The sequence below is a fragment of the Bufo gargarizans genome, chromosome 4, assembly GCF_014858855.1.
Source record: "Bufo gargarizans isolate SCDJY-AF-19 chromosome 4, ASM1485885v1, whole genome shotgun sequence".
Lineage (NCBI taxonomy): Eukaryota > Metazoa > Chordata > Amphibia > Anura > Bufonidae > Bufo > Bufo gargarizans.
The window spans coordinates 320676801-320693892 of record NC_058083.1 but is presented as its reverse complement, the minus strand read 5'-3'; the positions used below and the strand labels follow the sequence as shown (position 1 = coordinate 320693892).

Below are 17092 nucleotides of genomic sequence, written 5' to 3'. Positions count from 1 at the left end.
GCTAATCCCGTCTACCAGAGCGAGTCCCCACAATTGGTGGAGGATGCGGCCAATAGCAGTGGGGCTGGTGTGAACGCCAATATTTTTGGTTTCTGCATTTTTTTTCAGGCACGGTTGTATGTGGTACTTTAAACCAGCTGTATTACAGCCAGTGCCCCATGACAAAATGGAGGCTGTTGTGAAGGCCCTCATGGAGGCTAATCTGCAGCAGCAAGAGACAAACCTGCAGCAACGAGAGGCTAATAAGCAGCAGCAGGAGACTAACCAGTTGCTGCTAGAACACGTGATGGCTTTGAAGACAGCAGGAGCAACCCCGAGCATCTACGATGCCTGGAAAGCAGTCTGTGTCGCGATTCCTAAGATGACCCCCACAAACGACATCAAAATCTACCTGGCAATGTACGAGAAAGTAGATATCAGGGAAAAGCTACCCTGTGACCAGTGGGCTGAGGTTGACACTTCGTTACTGGTATCCGATTCCCAGCGGGTGTATTTCGACTTGCCAGATGATTAAGCGGCCGACTACCAAAAAGTAAAGGGTGAGATTTTGGCAGGACTGTGCGTGAATGTGTTGGTCTGTGCCTAGCAGGTACATCAGTGGGGGTTTAAGCCGGCTGAGTCTGCACGGACCCAGTATTATGACTTACTCCACACCTCTTGCAAAAGTGGCTACAGCCTGATGTCCTGAGTCCCCCGGCTATGCTGGATAGACTATTAACCGATATGTTCTGGAGGGCTTTGCCATACCCTCTCCAACACTGAATCGGTCTACTGGTAATGCCCTTGAGATGGTCGACCTGGTGGAACTCTATGAAGCTACCAGCAATCTAAAGGAGGGTTATGTTCGGAAGGGGGTCAGAAAACCCCGGAAATCTCCACCCCAGGCCCGGAGATTTGAGGCGATAAAACCCGCCCAGGATGTACCCACAGTGGACCTGGCTCCGATAGTCTGCTGGCAGTGTCAGGAGCCTGGCCGTGTAAGGGCTGACTGTCCCCATCGGGTTGAGCCCATGGACACTAACTATGGCTACCGTCAGTCGCTATATTCCAGGAGGCTTATGCAACAGGTACCCCAGAGTCTCTAGATCATTGTGCCAGGTGGAAGTGGGAGACACTCCAGCGGAGGCTCTGCTGGACTCAGGGAGTCTGGTGACCCTAGTAAGGGCTACCCTGGTGCGGTCCACTGAGTATACTGGCCGGAAAGTTGGGGTGATGTGCATCCACGGAAACTGACTACCCCACCGTGCTGGTGTCTCTAACCACGGTGGCCGGTAGATGGACCCACGAGGTGGCTGCAAATCTACATTATGAACTTATAATAGGGAGAGACTTCCCAGGCTTCCCGGCACTATGGCCTGCTATGAGAGTGACTGATACCCATGAGACAAGGGCAACCCTAGCAGAGACTGAAGGGCCAGCGGTAGGGATGACTGCCACTTTGGTGGAAGAGGGGGAGACAACCCCGCTAAGTGTGATGGTGGGAGATGTGGAGGATTTCCTGCCAGGTCCTGAATTGACAGACCTAAAAGGTACTCGAGAAAATTGGAGATGTAAACTACAAGGTACACCAGCCAGGGCGGCAAAAGCCGGAGAAGGTTTACCATGTGAATTTACTCAAATCGTGGACAGATAGGGAAACCTGTACAGAAGACAGCCCGCGGCCGGGTTTTCTAGGAGAAGACGTACCGACCCCTCTGTCTGATGCAAGAGAGGCGGCTTCTCCTCTGAACAGACTCAGGAGGCCAGGGAGTTCGTTAGTCAGAACACTAATGTGTTCTCGGACCTCCCTGGACGCACTTCCATAACCCAGCATCACATTGTCACTGAGCCTCAGGCAAAAGCCTGATTAAAACCATACCGGGTACCTGAGGCTCGGCAACAAGCCATATCGGAAGAGGTGCAGCTCATGTTGCAGCTAGATATCATTGAGGAGTCAAAAAGTGAGTGGGCCAGTCCTATAGTATTGATACCCAAGCCAGATGGGACGTTGCGGTTTTGTAACAACTTTCGAAAACTTAACAAGTTTTACAAATTCGATGTGTATCCCATGCCCCGGGTGGATGAGCTCATCAAGAGGTTAGGACAAGTCCGGTATTTTTCTGTTTTGTACCTCACGAGAGAAAACTGCCTTCATCACGCCTGAGGGGCTGTATCAATATCAGGTCTTACCCTTTGGTCTGCATGGCGCCCCAGCCACTTTTTAGCAACTAATGGACATTGTGCTTCGTCCACATCGTCAGTAGGCTTCGGCTTACCTGGACGATATTGTCATCCACAGTACCGACCGGAAACGTCACCTACCCAAAGTGCAGGCTGTAGTGGACTCCCTTCGGAAAGCTGGCCTAACCGCTAACCCAAAAAAGTGTGCAATAGGGTTAGAAGAGACTAAGTACCTGGGGTATGTCATTGAGCGCGGAGTCATCAAATCCCAAGTGATCAAAATAGAGGCGATACGGAATTGGCCCCGACCTGTCACTAGGCAAATAAAGTCATTCCTGGAAATGGTGGGCTATTACATGAGGTTTGTTCCCCACTTTGCTACTCTAGCCGTGCCCTTGACAGGACTCTTGAAGGGTCAACGGGGAGGAGCATCCCGTTGTCTTCCTCAGCCGCAAGCTCACCCCAGCCGAGACCCGGTATAGTATAGTGGAGAGAGAGTGCCTGACTATCAAGTGGGCACTAGAATCTCTCCGCTATTATTTGAGGAGAAAATTCCACCTGGTGACTGATCACTCCCCTCTCAAGTGGATAAGCCAGGCCAAGGACAGAAATGCCCAGGTCACCCGATGGTTTCTCTCCCTACAAAACGTTAAGTTTTCGGTGGAACACAGAGCAAGCCGGTTACAGGGAAATGCGGATGGAAATGCATTGCACACAGAGTAACTTCCGTTTTTTTGGCGGACCCTTTGAAATGAATGGTTCCATATACTGTCCGCAAAATACGTTCATGTATATGACCCTAAGGCCTCTTGCACACGACCGTATGTTTTTTTTATCCGGTCTGCAAAAAAATTACGGATGACGTCCATGTGCATTCCGTATTTTGCAGAACGGAACAGCTGGCCCCTAATAGAACAGTACTATTCTTGTCCATTATGCGGACAATAATAGGACAAGTTCTATCTTCTAGCAGAATGGATATACAGAAATGGAATGGACACGGAGTACCTTCATTTTTTTTGCAGACCCATTGAAATGAATGCTTCCGCATATGGTCCGCAAAAAAAAAAAAAAAAAGAACGGACACGGAAAGAAAATAAATTTCTGTGTAAGAGGGCTAAGATATATATATTTCATCATAAGAGGCCAAATTGTAAATAAGAACTGGCATCGTACATTGGTTGTTATGTCAGAATATCCTTATGGGATTAATTAGGGAGACTTCATATTGTATACAATGTAACTTTGTTACGTTACCACTTCCACATATATCAGGTGCGGCCCGGCTGTGCAATGTAGTTACACTCGCTGAGCGCTGCTGGTTGCAATGACTCAGCGCCCCACGTGTCGTCCCACGTGTCGGGATATGGCCAACGTTAGTTAGCCCTCTTGCTGTAGGAAGGATTAGAGTGGATTCAAACTCATTGTCTCTTCTGTCCTCCTAGGTCGGCAATTTTAGTTATGCTAATAGCCTCAGATGGATTTCTTTGTTTTATACCACTAATAAGTTCACTGTTAAATTTTAAAAGTTTACCAAACGCATTTCAGAGTTACATACTCCTTCCTCACTGAAGATTTTCTGTCAATAAGCTGAATTTGTTTCCATGCAACGACAGTTAGTTGAGTGCCCTCCGAATTAATTACTGTTTCAATACATACATTAAACTTATTCGGCAGCGGGTGTGCCGTGGAGTGAGCACCGTGACCATTTTTGCCCAGTGTGGTAGAGCCACTGTATGTTTCTACTACTGCTAGAATTCTCCAACATATAGGAACTTTATAAAGGTGGCCATACACATTAGGCATATGTCAGCTGAACCTGCCAATTATGGTGGAACCAGTCAACCATCTAATCTGTATAACTCTCCCCTGATGGCTAACGTCAGAGAATTGTCCTGTTAGATTGCAACATATCATTTAACCTATCATTTTGAAAAGCTGCCTTATGTGAACACATTTGCATGTGTATAAGGGGGCAGGAGACAGCTGTTGGCTGATTGAGAGTTCAGATGACAGCTATCTAATCAAGAGAGTAACTAGAAAAGACTGGGAACCATAGTAAACTTTTGAACTGTGCCCCCCTTCCGTCTATGTGCTCTTCTACTCAACCCAGCAGGTGTGATGCTGTCAGTGCATTGCACCGTCTGGTGAGACCACGGGACAGGCTGAGGTATGAGGCTGTGCAGACATCTATTACGGCTCGGGCCTTGCCTAGGCATACAAACAATAATCATTATCACTGTGTGTGTGCACTGGCAGAGGGGGCAGTAGAGACCCCTGCCAATCCTGGCCCGGCAGTAGTTCCAACCCTGTATCTAATGTGTATGGCCAGCTTATATAAGTTTATTAAATATTTTTTTTATAGATGAGACCTGCCATTCAGTAATTAGGCAGTCTCTTCATCCACAGTTGCTGCTTTGTATAACCTAGCCATCAGGTTTGCAGAAGAAATTACAGGCAAGAGCTGCCACTATTTGAGTAACTATAGCAAACTGACCTCATCCTGCTGTAGTAATGGGGGGGGAAGGTGCGAGAGATGCCCTGTTGAGTATTATATGTTTAAGTGAGACCACTGCAGACAGAAACTGTGTGTAAGCTGCCATTTCAGCTGCCAAGTCTGAGTAAAGAATTTCTTGAGTTCACCTCTACCAGTTGTCATCCCTCTGTATTGTTGAAAACCTGCTTTTTCAGAACTTTACACTTGGCATAAAGTTGGCAGGATGAGTTTTCATGGGGCATCACCTGGTATAGGGGTGAACAAATATCGGCTAGTACATAGAACTGAGATTCACCACCTGTCCTTATACGGTAAAAAAATCTTTGAGGTATGGTAGAGCTAAGCCTTCTCGAGGATCACAAAAAGTGTCAAGTATTCTTCACACATTATACAATGAAGTGATAAAACTCTGTTTAACTGCAGTGACTACTAAGGGGAAATGACTCTGGATGTATGCAGCTACTTTTAAAGGGGTATTCCCATTTCATATAGAAATGAGATAGGACATTCCCTCAGTTTAAGATTGGTGAGTGTCCACCTCTGGCACTCCCACTGATCCTGAGAATGAAGAGGCTGCAGCAGTGAATCAGCCATTCCCGGTTTTCCTTGTACAGTGGTGTTCCTGGACTGCTCCCTGGCTTTGCAGGGAACACCAAATGACCCTATTCACTTGAATGAAGCTGCACTACAGTTTCCCTGCACACAAGGTGTCAGCAAAAAATAAAATAAAATAATGATAAAAAAAAGCTCTCTCAGCTTACTGGTCCATCCTGTGCTTTCTTGGTGCACACACTGAAGAAGGTTCATGAATGTCATGCAAAAACAAAGGCTCAGTAGGAAGATATTTCACTTGTGTACCTGTCTTTTATATAAATCTATCTAATATGTATTTGTAGATTATTATATCACTTCTCTTTTTTTTTTTTGCCTGTTTTTCTGATTTACTAAACTGAAGTCTTATAGTTGCTTGTATACTTCTGCATTTTTGTTCGCTGTATCAGTTTATGGGTCTAAACGTTATTTATTGTATATACTCTTTATGCAAGCTATATCTTACCTAAACTGACCACAGACGATAATTGATATTCTTTGACTATCTAACCCATGGCCATATTATGGCTCTGCTTTGTATAAAGCTGTAATTGAGCTCCCACAGAGATGCAGAGGTACAATAGAGGCCTCCTGCATATCTCCAGTTCTGTTTGGAGGTATGTCAGGTTCTGCACAAACAACAAGCCATGCTCCATCCGACATTGTAGGTACAGAGTTCTTCTCTTCTAGAAGCACAGTATCTTCAGGCCCTGCATCATTTGATATAAATATATCCTTTGCTGCACTTCTTAGTATGGCTTAATGTATCAATACTGGTTTATAGTAAAGATGGATCTATAAAAAGACTTTGGCCACGACAAGCAGCAAAAGTCACCAGATCGCTATCTAGCAGTGCAACCTTAAGGGCTTCTGTCATCAAAAAATCGTTATGTAGCTGGCTGACATTAGCGATGTGCTAATGTCAGCAGAACATAACTGTGTGACTTATATCTCCCTACCTGCTGCCGTTAGCGCTCAATAATGACTTTTGTAATATGCTAATGAGCCTCTAGGTGCTAGTGGGACGTTGCTGCAGCACCTAGAGGCTCCGTCCTTTCACAGTAGACAGTAGTGTCCACAGCAGCTATAATGTCCCCTAGAGTGCCCAGAGTAATATTAACACCCTCTATTGCGCTCCAGGCAATTATCCCTGTATAGTGTCCCCAAAAATAATAGAATTTCCCCTACAGTGCCTCCCCAATAGCAACACCCCCATAAAGTAATTTCCACCACACTGCCCCCACATAGTAATCCCCCCATAGTAATTTGCCCCCACACAGTAATTTCCCCCAAACTGCCCCCATATAGTAGTTTGCCCCCACACAGTAATTTCCCCTACATAGGAATTTGCCCCACACTGCCCCTACATAGTAATTTCCACCACACTGCCCCCACATAGTAATTTCCTCTACACTGCCCAATATAGCAATTTGCCCCCACATGGCAATTTCGACACACTGTCCCCACATAGCAATTTCCCCACACAGCAATTTTCCCACACTGTCCCCACACAGTAGTTTGCCCCCACATAGTAATTTGCCCCCACACTGCCCCCACGTAGTATTTTGCTCCCACACTGCCCCATATAATAATTTGCCCCCACATAGTAGTCCCTTCCATAATAATTTGCCCCCCCCCACTGCCCCCACATAGTAATTTGCCCCCACACTGCCCCATATAATAATTTTCCCCCACATAGTAGTCCTTCCCATAATAATTTGCCCCACATAGTAATTTGCCCCCACATAGTAGTCCCTGCCATAATAATTTGGCCCCACATTCCCCCCCCCCCGATGTATTCGATGTCTCTTCACTAATATGTCCTCCTGTGTTCCCCCCCCCCACATGTCCCCCAAAGTAGGCACATGAAATAAATTAAAATAAAAATGAAAAAAAAATTAAAAGCTAAATACTCACCTATGTCCAGGGCCAGGCGCTTGCTTGCAGAGGAAGGCGGGATGAGGCAGACGTGCACACATCACAGTGCTGCATCCCAGCACAGGCGCGTGATGACGTCATCACGCCCGCCTGCGCCGGGATTTCACTACCGCATAGGCCTCAGGGCTACTCGGCAGAAGCCTATGGCGGTGACCGGCGACGGGACAGGGAGCTATGCGCTCCTGTGCCCCGCCGCAGTATGTGGGCGTTCGGGTCAGCGTTGGGCCCCCCAGCAGTGCTGGGCCCGGGGCAGCCGACCCGAACGTTCCTATTGTAATCCGTCACTGATGGCAAGTGGAGTTGATACCTAAAAGTTCTATTTTGGTCTTATCTGACCACATGACCTTTCCCCATGCCTCCTTTGGATCATCCAGATGGTCATTGGTGAACTTCAAACGGGCCTGGACATGTGCTGGTGCAAGCAGGGAGACCTTGCATGCTCTGCAGGATTTTAATCCATGACAGCGTAGTGTGTTACAAATTGTAATCTTTGAGACTGTGGCCCAAGCTCCCATGTAGTTCTAGGCTGATTCCTTACCTTTTTAAGAATCATCCTTACCCCACAAGGCAAGATCTTGCATGGAGCTCTAGACCAAGGAAGATTGAAAGTCATCTTGTGTTAATTGCGCCAACAGTTGTTGTCTTTTCACCAAGCTGCTTGCCTATTGTCCTGTAGCCCATCCCAGCCTTGTGCAGGTCTGCAATAGACAGCTCTTTGGTCTTGGCCATGGTGGAGAGGTTGGAGTGTGATTGATTGAGTGTGTGGACAGGTGTCTTTTATATAGGTAAAGAGGTTAAAACAGGTGCAATTAATACAGGTAATGAGTGCAGAGTAGGAGGGCTTCTTAAAGAATAACTAACAGATCTGCGAGAGCCAGAACTCTTGCTGGTTGGTAGGTGATCACATACTTATTTCATGCAGTAAAATGCAAATTAATTATTTATTTATCATACAATGTGATTTTAATTTTTTTTTGATTCTGTCTCTCACAGTTGAAGTGTACCTATGATAAAAATTACAGACCTCTTTATTCTAGGTGGGAAATCCTGCAAAATCGCCAGTGTATTAAATACTTATTTTCCCCACTGTACATACAGGTGAAACTCGAAAAATTAGAATATCGTGCAAAGTTCATTTATTTGAGTAATGCAACTTAAAAGGTGAAACTAATATATGAGAGAGACTCCAGATTACATGCAAACCGAGATATTTCAAGCCTTCATTTGTTATGATTTGGAGGATTATGGTTTACAGCTTATGAGACCCCAAAGTCACAATCTCAGGTACCCTTTGCTCAGGGGGTATGGATGAATTAGCTGACTAGAGTGTGACACTTTGAGCCTAGAATACTGAACCTTTTCACAATATTCTAATTTTAAGCTGCATTAATGCAATTCCTTTTAATTTGCATGACTTAATGGGATGGAAGAACCCTTCCGGCTACCCCACACCTTCCCCACAACCCCCTCTTCCAATAAGACTCCACCACCATCTTGTTGGTAAAATATGGCCGTAAAAGGCCACCTTTATTAATTAAACATGTAACTTAAAACCTTTCTTTCAAACATGCATATTATTACAACAATAATATCATAACATTATCTTCACATTTTCTTAACATTTTCTTAACATTTTCCCGCTGTTAACCCTCCAAGAGATCCTGAGAGGCAACCCCAAAACACGTCTTATTCCCGATCTCCTTTTCTCATGACTTTCCTTGCCCTTGGCCGCGTTCGCCGACCCAAGGACACCAAATCCACCAATTCCAAGTATACAGCTCCCCTAGGCCAACTTAGGCCGAACAGGAGGCGCATTAACCAGCTTTTAAACTCCAATAGACGCGCATTCCACCATCTAACGCATCTCTTAACCATGAATTGCCCCCCAGGATCCCACCTCAGAAACTGCCACCGACGACCACCGGTGACACCTCACCTGTGGGAGTCACGCCACACCTTGAAAGCCAATCTCTAAACCGTCTCGGATCCCCAGAGCCCACATATCACTCCCCAGATCATTAAGATGGACTCCAGTCCGACCGCAGAAATTGAGGAGAAGCCGCCTCCAACTCCTGGTGCCGAACCACTAAGCCACCCTGACGCCGCACTAAACGCCCCACCTCCTTATTTAATTTCGCCCGAGCCTATTAATTCGGTCCACTGACCGCGCAAACCGCCATGATCTCCTGGCAACCACATCGGACCAGACCACAATCAGATCCGGGAACTGCGACAGCAATCGGAGCAGATCCAGCTTAATGTCTCTGATAACATCCCGTGACCTACGGACGCCCAAGTCGTTCCCCCCCGCATGTATCACAACAATGTCAGGAGCCCGATCCAAGGCTACATGCACCTGAAACTTCCGGCAGCACACGACCCCACATGAGGCCACGCAGCCCAATCCACCGTACTTGCAACTGCTCCGGGGAAAAACCCAAGCGACGGCCGTTCCGCCGCACGTCCGCCCGCAAGGCGCCCCAGTAGACATAAGAGTGCCCGAAAATCCACGCCAATCCCGTCACCAGTTCCTGCAAAACAAAACAAACAACAAACCACGTACATTAAACAACCCGAACAGAAAATTCCTAAGGCTACATCTATCTAGCACCTCCATCATAACAAATGCGGTCGAACGTAAGACCGAAAACATGAACGACTCCCACTGGACAATCCTTTTAATAACAGTATCCCCTAAGCCCCACCGGGCCGCCTCTGTCGCAGCACCAATACGAAACGAATGCGACGCATATTCCTGGGCTGGCAACCCAGCCGCCCGCAAACAAGACCGAAACACTGCCACAAAATGAAAAACCGACAAACTAGAACCGTCCTGATGCACCAGCAAAGGAGCGGAACCACGTGGCCGCACCGCCAAAAATTCCTCCACACAGCGTACCGGACAAAGCACAGACCCCGTCAGCGGCCGCAACCACAAAACCGCCCCTTTTCCAACCTGATCCGTCTTGGACCTACGCAACCTACACAGCAATACACCATCCTGAATACTAACATCCTCCCTCAACAAACCCCCGGACCCTTTCCGAGTAGCTGACACCAACTCTGAGATCCTAAACGCCCCAAAGAAAGCCAGAGAAAAAGCCACCCTAAACAACACAACCTCAAAAGACGAAACACAAATCACCCCAGCTTTCTCCCATAACTGCAACAAAACTTCAAACGACACTGGCCGCCGCGAATCCCTGCGAACAGCCCCACGACGATAGCCCTTTAAAGCCTGCCGCACCAAAAAAGTCTTGGTCACGTCCACCAAACCGCGCAAATGCAACAAAAAGGACACCGCAGCTAACCTCTTGGAAGCAACCGAAAAGGACAACCCCTCACTGAACGACACCCCTAACCAATATACCAACACGGACTGCCACTCCTCCACCAAATCACCCACCCCTACTTGCTCTAACAAACCTTCCCAAAGCGACCACACTGCCGAGTAAGACGACCACGTCCCTTTACTCACAGACCGCCGAATCAAGTCAGCCGAGACCCCAAGGCCACGCTCCAGAGCCACTGGGGACAGGACAGCCCTTGAACCTCCGCTTCTGGCGCCAATCCTCGAAAACGATCCCACTGGAAACGAGAAAGAGAATCAGCTATGGAGTTCTCAACCCCTGGCAGGTGAACAGAAACAAAACAAGCATTCAACCGCAAACCTTGTAACACCAGAAACCTGAGCAATCTCAACACCGGGGGCGACGAGGCCGATTGACTATTAATCACCTGCACCACCCCCATGTTGTCACAGAAAAACGTACCCGCTTATTCCGAAACCTGTCCCCCCACAGTATCGTGGCCAACACTATCGGAAACAGCTCCAACAAGACCAAGTTCCCAAGAAAACCTGCCTCCTGCCATTCCACCGGCCAGGGCCCCGCACTCCACTGTCCACTGCAATACACCCCATACCCTCCGGAACCCGATGCATCCGAAAATAACTCCAAGTCCACATTAGAGACCGGCGCCTCAATCCACATAGCCCGACCATTAAAACCCTCCAGAAAAACCTGCCAAACCCGTAAATCCTCCCTCACCTCCGAGGACAAACGCAAATAGTGAAACAGAACCACCACTCCCGCCGAGGCCTGCGCCAGCCGGCGACAGAAAACCCTCCCCATCGGCAATATCCTGCAGGCAAAGTTCAACTTGCCCAGCACCGACTGCACCTTCCGCAACTGAACCCGCCTAGCCCGCACCAAAAACGCCAAATCCTCCAACAAATCCCTCACCTTATCCACCGGCAACCGACATTCCATAGCCACGCTATCTATTTCAATCCCCAAAAAACGAAGCACCGTTGCCGGTCCCTCTGTCTTTTCCGGGGCCAACGGCACCCCAAAACGAGCCGCCACCCGTTCCATAGTTCTCAACAAAACCGAACAGATCCGCGAGCTCGCAGGGCCGATAAACAAAAAGTCATCAAGATAGTGTAAAACCGAATTCCAACCCGATTCCACCTTGACTACCCACTCCAAAACGTGCTAAAACATTCAAACAGTGAACATGAAATCGCGCAACCCATCGGCAAACAGCAATCTACATAAAAACTCCCCTCCCACTGAAAACCCAACAAGTGGAAACTCTCAGGATGAATCGGTAACAACCGAAACGCGGCCTCAATATCGGTCTTAGCCAACAGGGCACCCTGACCAAAACGACGGACCCACCGAACAGCCGCGTCAAAAGAAGTGTATGAAACTGAACACAACTCCTCCGCTATACCATCGTTCACCGCCCCACCCGGCGGAAAGGACAGATGATGTATTAAACGAAATTTATTGGGCTCTTTTTTCGGCACTAGCCCCAACGGTGACACCCAAAAATCCAGCAATGGCTGACAAGCAAAAGGACCAAGAACCCTACCCGCAGCAACCTCCTTAGCAATCTTCTCGGTCACCACCCCCGGACAACACAACGCTGAGGACAGGTTCCGCGGAACGGTACCATCCCCAACCGACAGACACGGAATTTTGAAACCCCACTGAAAACCTGCCAGCAACAAAGCAGCCGCCTCCCTATTTGGGTACCTCTCTAAATAAGGCGCCATCTCTCCCACCATCACCGGCGTCACCCCTCTTCGGCGCAACCTCAGGTCCCTTGCCTCTCCCCCTCTTGAAGCATTTGGACAAACTATGGGCGCCTCCGCAACCGGAGCACTCGTGTCTGAACCGGCACTCGGCCATGAACCGACAATGGCCTTCATTGTATTGCCAGCAACAGCCCTTCCTCCCAACACCGTGCCCCTCACCGGCCGAGGATCCCCCGGCCCCCCCTCGAAAGGGCATAGACCCCCCTTTTGGAGCCGTCATCAACTTCATCCAAAGACTAATGTCTTTATGATCCCATCGTATGCTCGGCCTGACCGCCTTCCGCTGCCTAAACTGCTCATCATATCTGAGCCACGCCACACCCCCATAAACCCGATGAGCCTCCCCGATGGAATCCATATAACCGAACAACGCCGAACAATGTTCCGGAGCCTTCTCCCCGACCACACTAGCAAAAATGGCAAAGGCCTGTAGCCAATTCTGAAACGTACGCGGAATGAGCCTATACCTCCGCTTCTCCTCCTCCTCCCGCTTACTGTCGTCTGGTTTCCCCCTATCCAAATTAAACTTCTCCAACGGAAGAAGGGAAAAAATCTCCACATACTCGTCCCTCCATATCTTGTCCTTAACCTCCTGCTTCAAGTGCGCCCCCAACGGACCCTCGAAGCACACGTACACTTCACCCTTAGCCGCATCCGCCAACCGCACACCATCACCCAACACGCTCCCCTGCCTAGCGGACTCCCCCACCGAAGGTCCAACAGACACCCCAGGCTGAGATCCCAAGCACTCCGCCCCAGCAACTGCCCCCGGACCACCGACACCCTGCACAGGCCCCCACACCGACGCTGGCGACACAGCCGTACCCTGCCCCCCTCTCGACAACAGAGCCAGCATCCCGGATAACAGTTCCTGCGCCAAAGCCATAGAACCCCCCCCCCCACCACCTGACTAGGCCCAGCATCCCCAATACCCGCCCCCACCGCAACATGTCCAGACGTCCTCTCACCTGGCCGTCCCTGGGAAGAAGACCCAGCAGCCGCCGCTCCTCCAACCTGCGTCACCGATAGGCCTCCACCCGAAAATGGCACAGCGTCCGGCACCGCCACATCCTCCAAGACACCTGCCGCCTGGGAAGGATCCGCCTCCAGCTCTCCCTCCTCCATGCTCCGTCCCGATGAGGACCCACCGCTGGGACTCCTGGCGAGGGTGTGTGAACCGGACCCCCGGCTCCTGCCTCCACGTCGATCCGGTGAAACCAATGGCCTCCTGGCCCCAGCCACCGCAGCCGCCACTGTCCCACACGCAGCCGGCACCCTCTCCTCACCTGCCGAACCATCCCTGCCACACCGCCGCACAGGGGGAGGAAGTAAATCCGGCCCACTAGTCGGCGCTCCGTGCTCCAGTCGCCGGCCCACCTCCAGGGGCCGCAACGCGCTCCTCTCACTCCGGGTTCCCGCCGCCGGACCTGGCGCACGTCCCCTCCTCCCGGCCTCCACTCGCGATCCAGCCACCGCATCAAGCAAGGCCGCCGCTCCGCTCTCCGGCAGGACTCCCCCCACGTCCGCAGGTGAGTCCGTCACTCTCCATCCATCCCTCCGTGGTCTCGACCCGCCGCGCACCTCTCTCGCGGACCTGGGGGCAGGCTCAGCAGACGCCAGAGCCCCCCCCCGCCGACCCGGCCCGAGCCGCCACTGACCTGCTGCTGCGCCGGGGCGCCGAGCCAGACGCCATAACCGCCGCTCTCATCAAAGGGCCACGGGAAGGACTCCGCACCCGCCTCCTGACCGTCGGGGTCGCCTCAGGGCTGAGCCGCTCCGGGGGGACCAAAGACGGGTTCTGGTCCTCACCTCCACCGCCGCACTCGGAACAGGAACCCCACGCAGCGCTCCGGTAAGATGATCCTGCAGCCACGCCGTCCCGTGCTGCCGCGCCGCATCCCTCACCGCTGACACCAAAGCCTCCAGGTCTGCCATAACTGCCTCGATCTCTGCAACTCCCCTAAGCTCCTCCTTTCCCTTTCTTTTATACTGCCCGCCAAAACCGTTCTCCAACTCCACCCCCTAACTGCTACCTCTCCTTCCCACACTCCCAATCTCTTAACCCTTACCTGCCTTAAGTCTCCCCCCCAAGTCAAGACGCATTCCGCTAGGTCTGCGCCCCCGCTGCATTGCTATTCTTACTGAAATAAATAGACTTTTGCATGATATTCAAATTTTTCAAGTTTCACCTGTGTGTAATATATATATATATATATATATATATATATATATATATATATATGTATATATACAATCATTGTTGGCAGTGGAGTCTCTGCAGAGAGGACTGAGTGCTTTGCAGGGAGGTGATAATACTTACTTTGCCATCCTGCCAGCAGTTGCACTCCTCTGCTATGTGTGAAGCCACAGGAGACTTCGGTCCACCCAGAAGTGGAGGTGTCGGTGGCCTCACACAGAGGAGCGCAACTGCTGGCAGGATGGAAAGTAAGTGTTCTGTCCTCCCCACAGAGCGCTCACTCCCTGCTGCAGAGACTCCACTGTCAGTCTTACACCAATGATTGCATACATATAAGCCACAGCACATTATCAAAATGATGCATTTTTAGGGGAATATATGATTTTGATAAAAACCCACTGACAGCAATGACTCCATAATACATATTAATGCTGGACCGCCAATGATCCTTAGGGCTCATTCACACGAACGTGTGCTGCCCGTTGCCGTATTGCAGACCGCATTTGCATTTGCATTTCACTTCAATGGGTCCGCAAATCCGAAAATGCGGAACGGAAGCACCGAACGGAACACTACAGAAGCACTACGAAGTACTTTCTGGGGTTCCGTTCCATGCTTCCGCACTGCAAAAAGATAGAATTTGCTCTATCTTTTTGTGGAACGGAAGGATTGCGGACCCATTCAAGTGAATGGGTCTGCGATCCCCATTCGCCTGCCCCATGGGCGGTGCCCGTGCATTGCGGACCGCAATGAACGAGCCCTTAGTGAGTCACTAAAGCGCATGATCGACCCTAACAGGCAACATATCTGGTTTAATGGGGTTGATCATGCTGACAGTGGCACTTTAATGACAAAAAAAGTTTTTTAAAAATAATATAGCATAAAAACTAAATGCTTACTCAATCTTCTATTATTTGTGACCTCTACGTTAAGCCTTTTGCAGATTCCTACCTACAGGGATTAATATATTATTGTCTTTGCCAATTTATTGTCCTTTTATTTTCCAGGAGCTATGTGTGCCATTTGTTCCGCTCCAGGAGTAGAAGTAGACAGAAGCTGGTGCCAATGGAACTTTCTCAGAACACATCTTAGATAAATGAGAAGTAGGCGTTAAGGTTTAGATTCCGTTTCTCACTAGCATCTGCAGTATTTGCAGAAGTGTAATTTATCACACAAAACCTGCTCTTCGAAATGACAATGACATGATGAAATCCACAATTATAGAAGGTAACGCCTTATGTAAAAACTATGTAGGTTATCCTAGAAGACAAAATGAAATATTTCTGTGAATAGCCATAATACATAGACTGCTGGTATTCAGGGAAACCTGGGAAGGGGCAACACCTATACTAACCCCTGGCCCCTTTACCCACCTTGACCCATAACAAACAACACCGACAAATGTGTCACTTTTATTGCTGGATGGTGATCGGCCACAGCTTATTTATTAAAGCGGCAAACCATAATAAACCATAATATCGGAGCAGTATGCCAAACGCTGGCTCCCAGCGGGCAAGTTAAACCGTAATCATCAGAGCGGTATGCCCACCGCTGGACTCCCAGCGGGCAAGTTAAACCGTAATCATAAGAGCAGTATGCCCACAGCTGGACTCCCAGCGGGCAAGTTAAACCGTAATCATCAGAGCAGTATGCCCACAGCTGGACTCCCAGCGGGCAAGTTAAACCGTAATCATCAGAGCAGTATGCCCCCAGCTGGACTCCCAGCGGGCAAGTACGCCATCTGCTCCCACCATATCTCCGCTGTACTCAAATGCCGCCAGCTGTGACTTCATAGACTCAACCAGAACTTGCGACTCTCCAAAGCCAAAATCCACGGAGCGATATCCAAACTGCTGGACTCCCAGCGAGGGATCTGAAAATAGAAAAACAAAACAGAATAACCAAGTATCCATAACTGATCACAACCGAGCACCTCGCCCGCCTCTCAGAGATAACCGCAAAGGGAGGGCGGGAGGGCCAGTTTTGCTTCCACGTGCAAGAGGAAGTGCCGGAACAGGGGAGGGGTATATGTAACCTAACAGGATTCCTGCACCGCCCCATCCTGTCTAAGGAGGATCCCCCAGAGAATTAACCCTTAATTGCCCCCTGATCTTCCCCTTATTTAACTATTAACATGCGGGGCCAGCTCACTGAATGCCCTGAGGGGAAAAGGGGCGATGGGGTGACCATCAGTCCCTAATCACCCTCCCTATACAGTCGGGCGCTTCCAACTACTATACTGCACATTGAACATTGCACTATGGCTAAGTAGTGACTATTGCCATCTAGAATGTCTCCACATCAGTGATTATTTCCAATGAAAGTTTTCATGCATTTGCACAATGATCTATACAATTATTTCCAATACTATTATCTACAAAATGCTGCTAGTATAATGATTGATATTTATAATCTGTGTATATTGCCTATTGATTCATCATTCATACTATAGTGTGTGATAATTATCATCAAGAAATATAAAGAAATGCTGGATTTTTACAATAAAAAGACATTTTGGAAATGCTTTCGACTATCACAATGGCTGATGTATTGTACTGCTCCACTATATGCGTTTGAGCAAAACATGACAGATCTGTTCTATCCA

The 17092-nt window shown here is 49.2% G+C and overlaps 1 protein-coding gene across 2 annotated transcripts in view; it reads left to right on the top strand.

Annotated features, from left to right (window-relative positions):
* Positions 1–16029, top strand: part of SLC2A12 (solute carrier family 2 member 12) — a 78058-nt gene extending 62029 nt beyond the window's left edge. For both annotated transcript variants that reach the window (XM_044290163.1, XM_044290162.1), the window contains one exon: positions 15495–16029. In XM_044290163.1, the coding sequence (XP_044146098.1) occupies positions 15495–15579 (85 nt within the window). In that variant the 3' untranslated portion in view covers positions 15580–16029. The remainder of the gene's footprint in view (positions 1–15494) is intronic.
* Positions 16030–17092: the final 1063 nt, after the last annotated feature.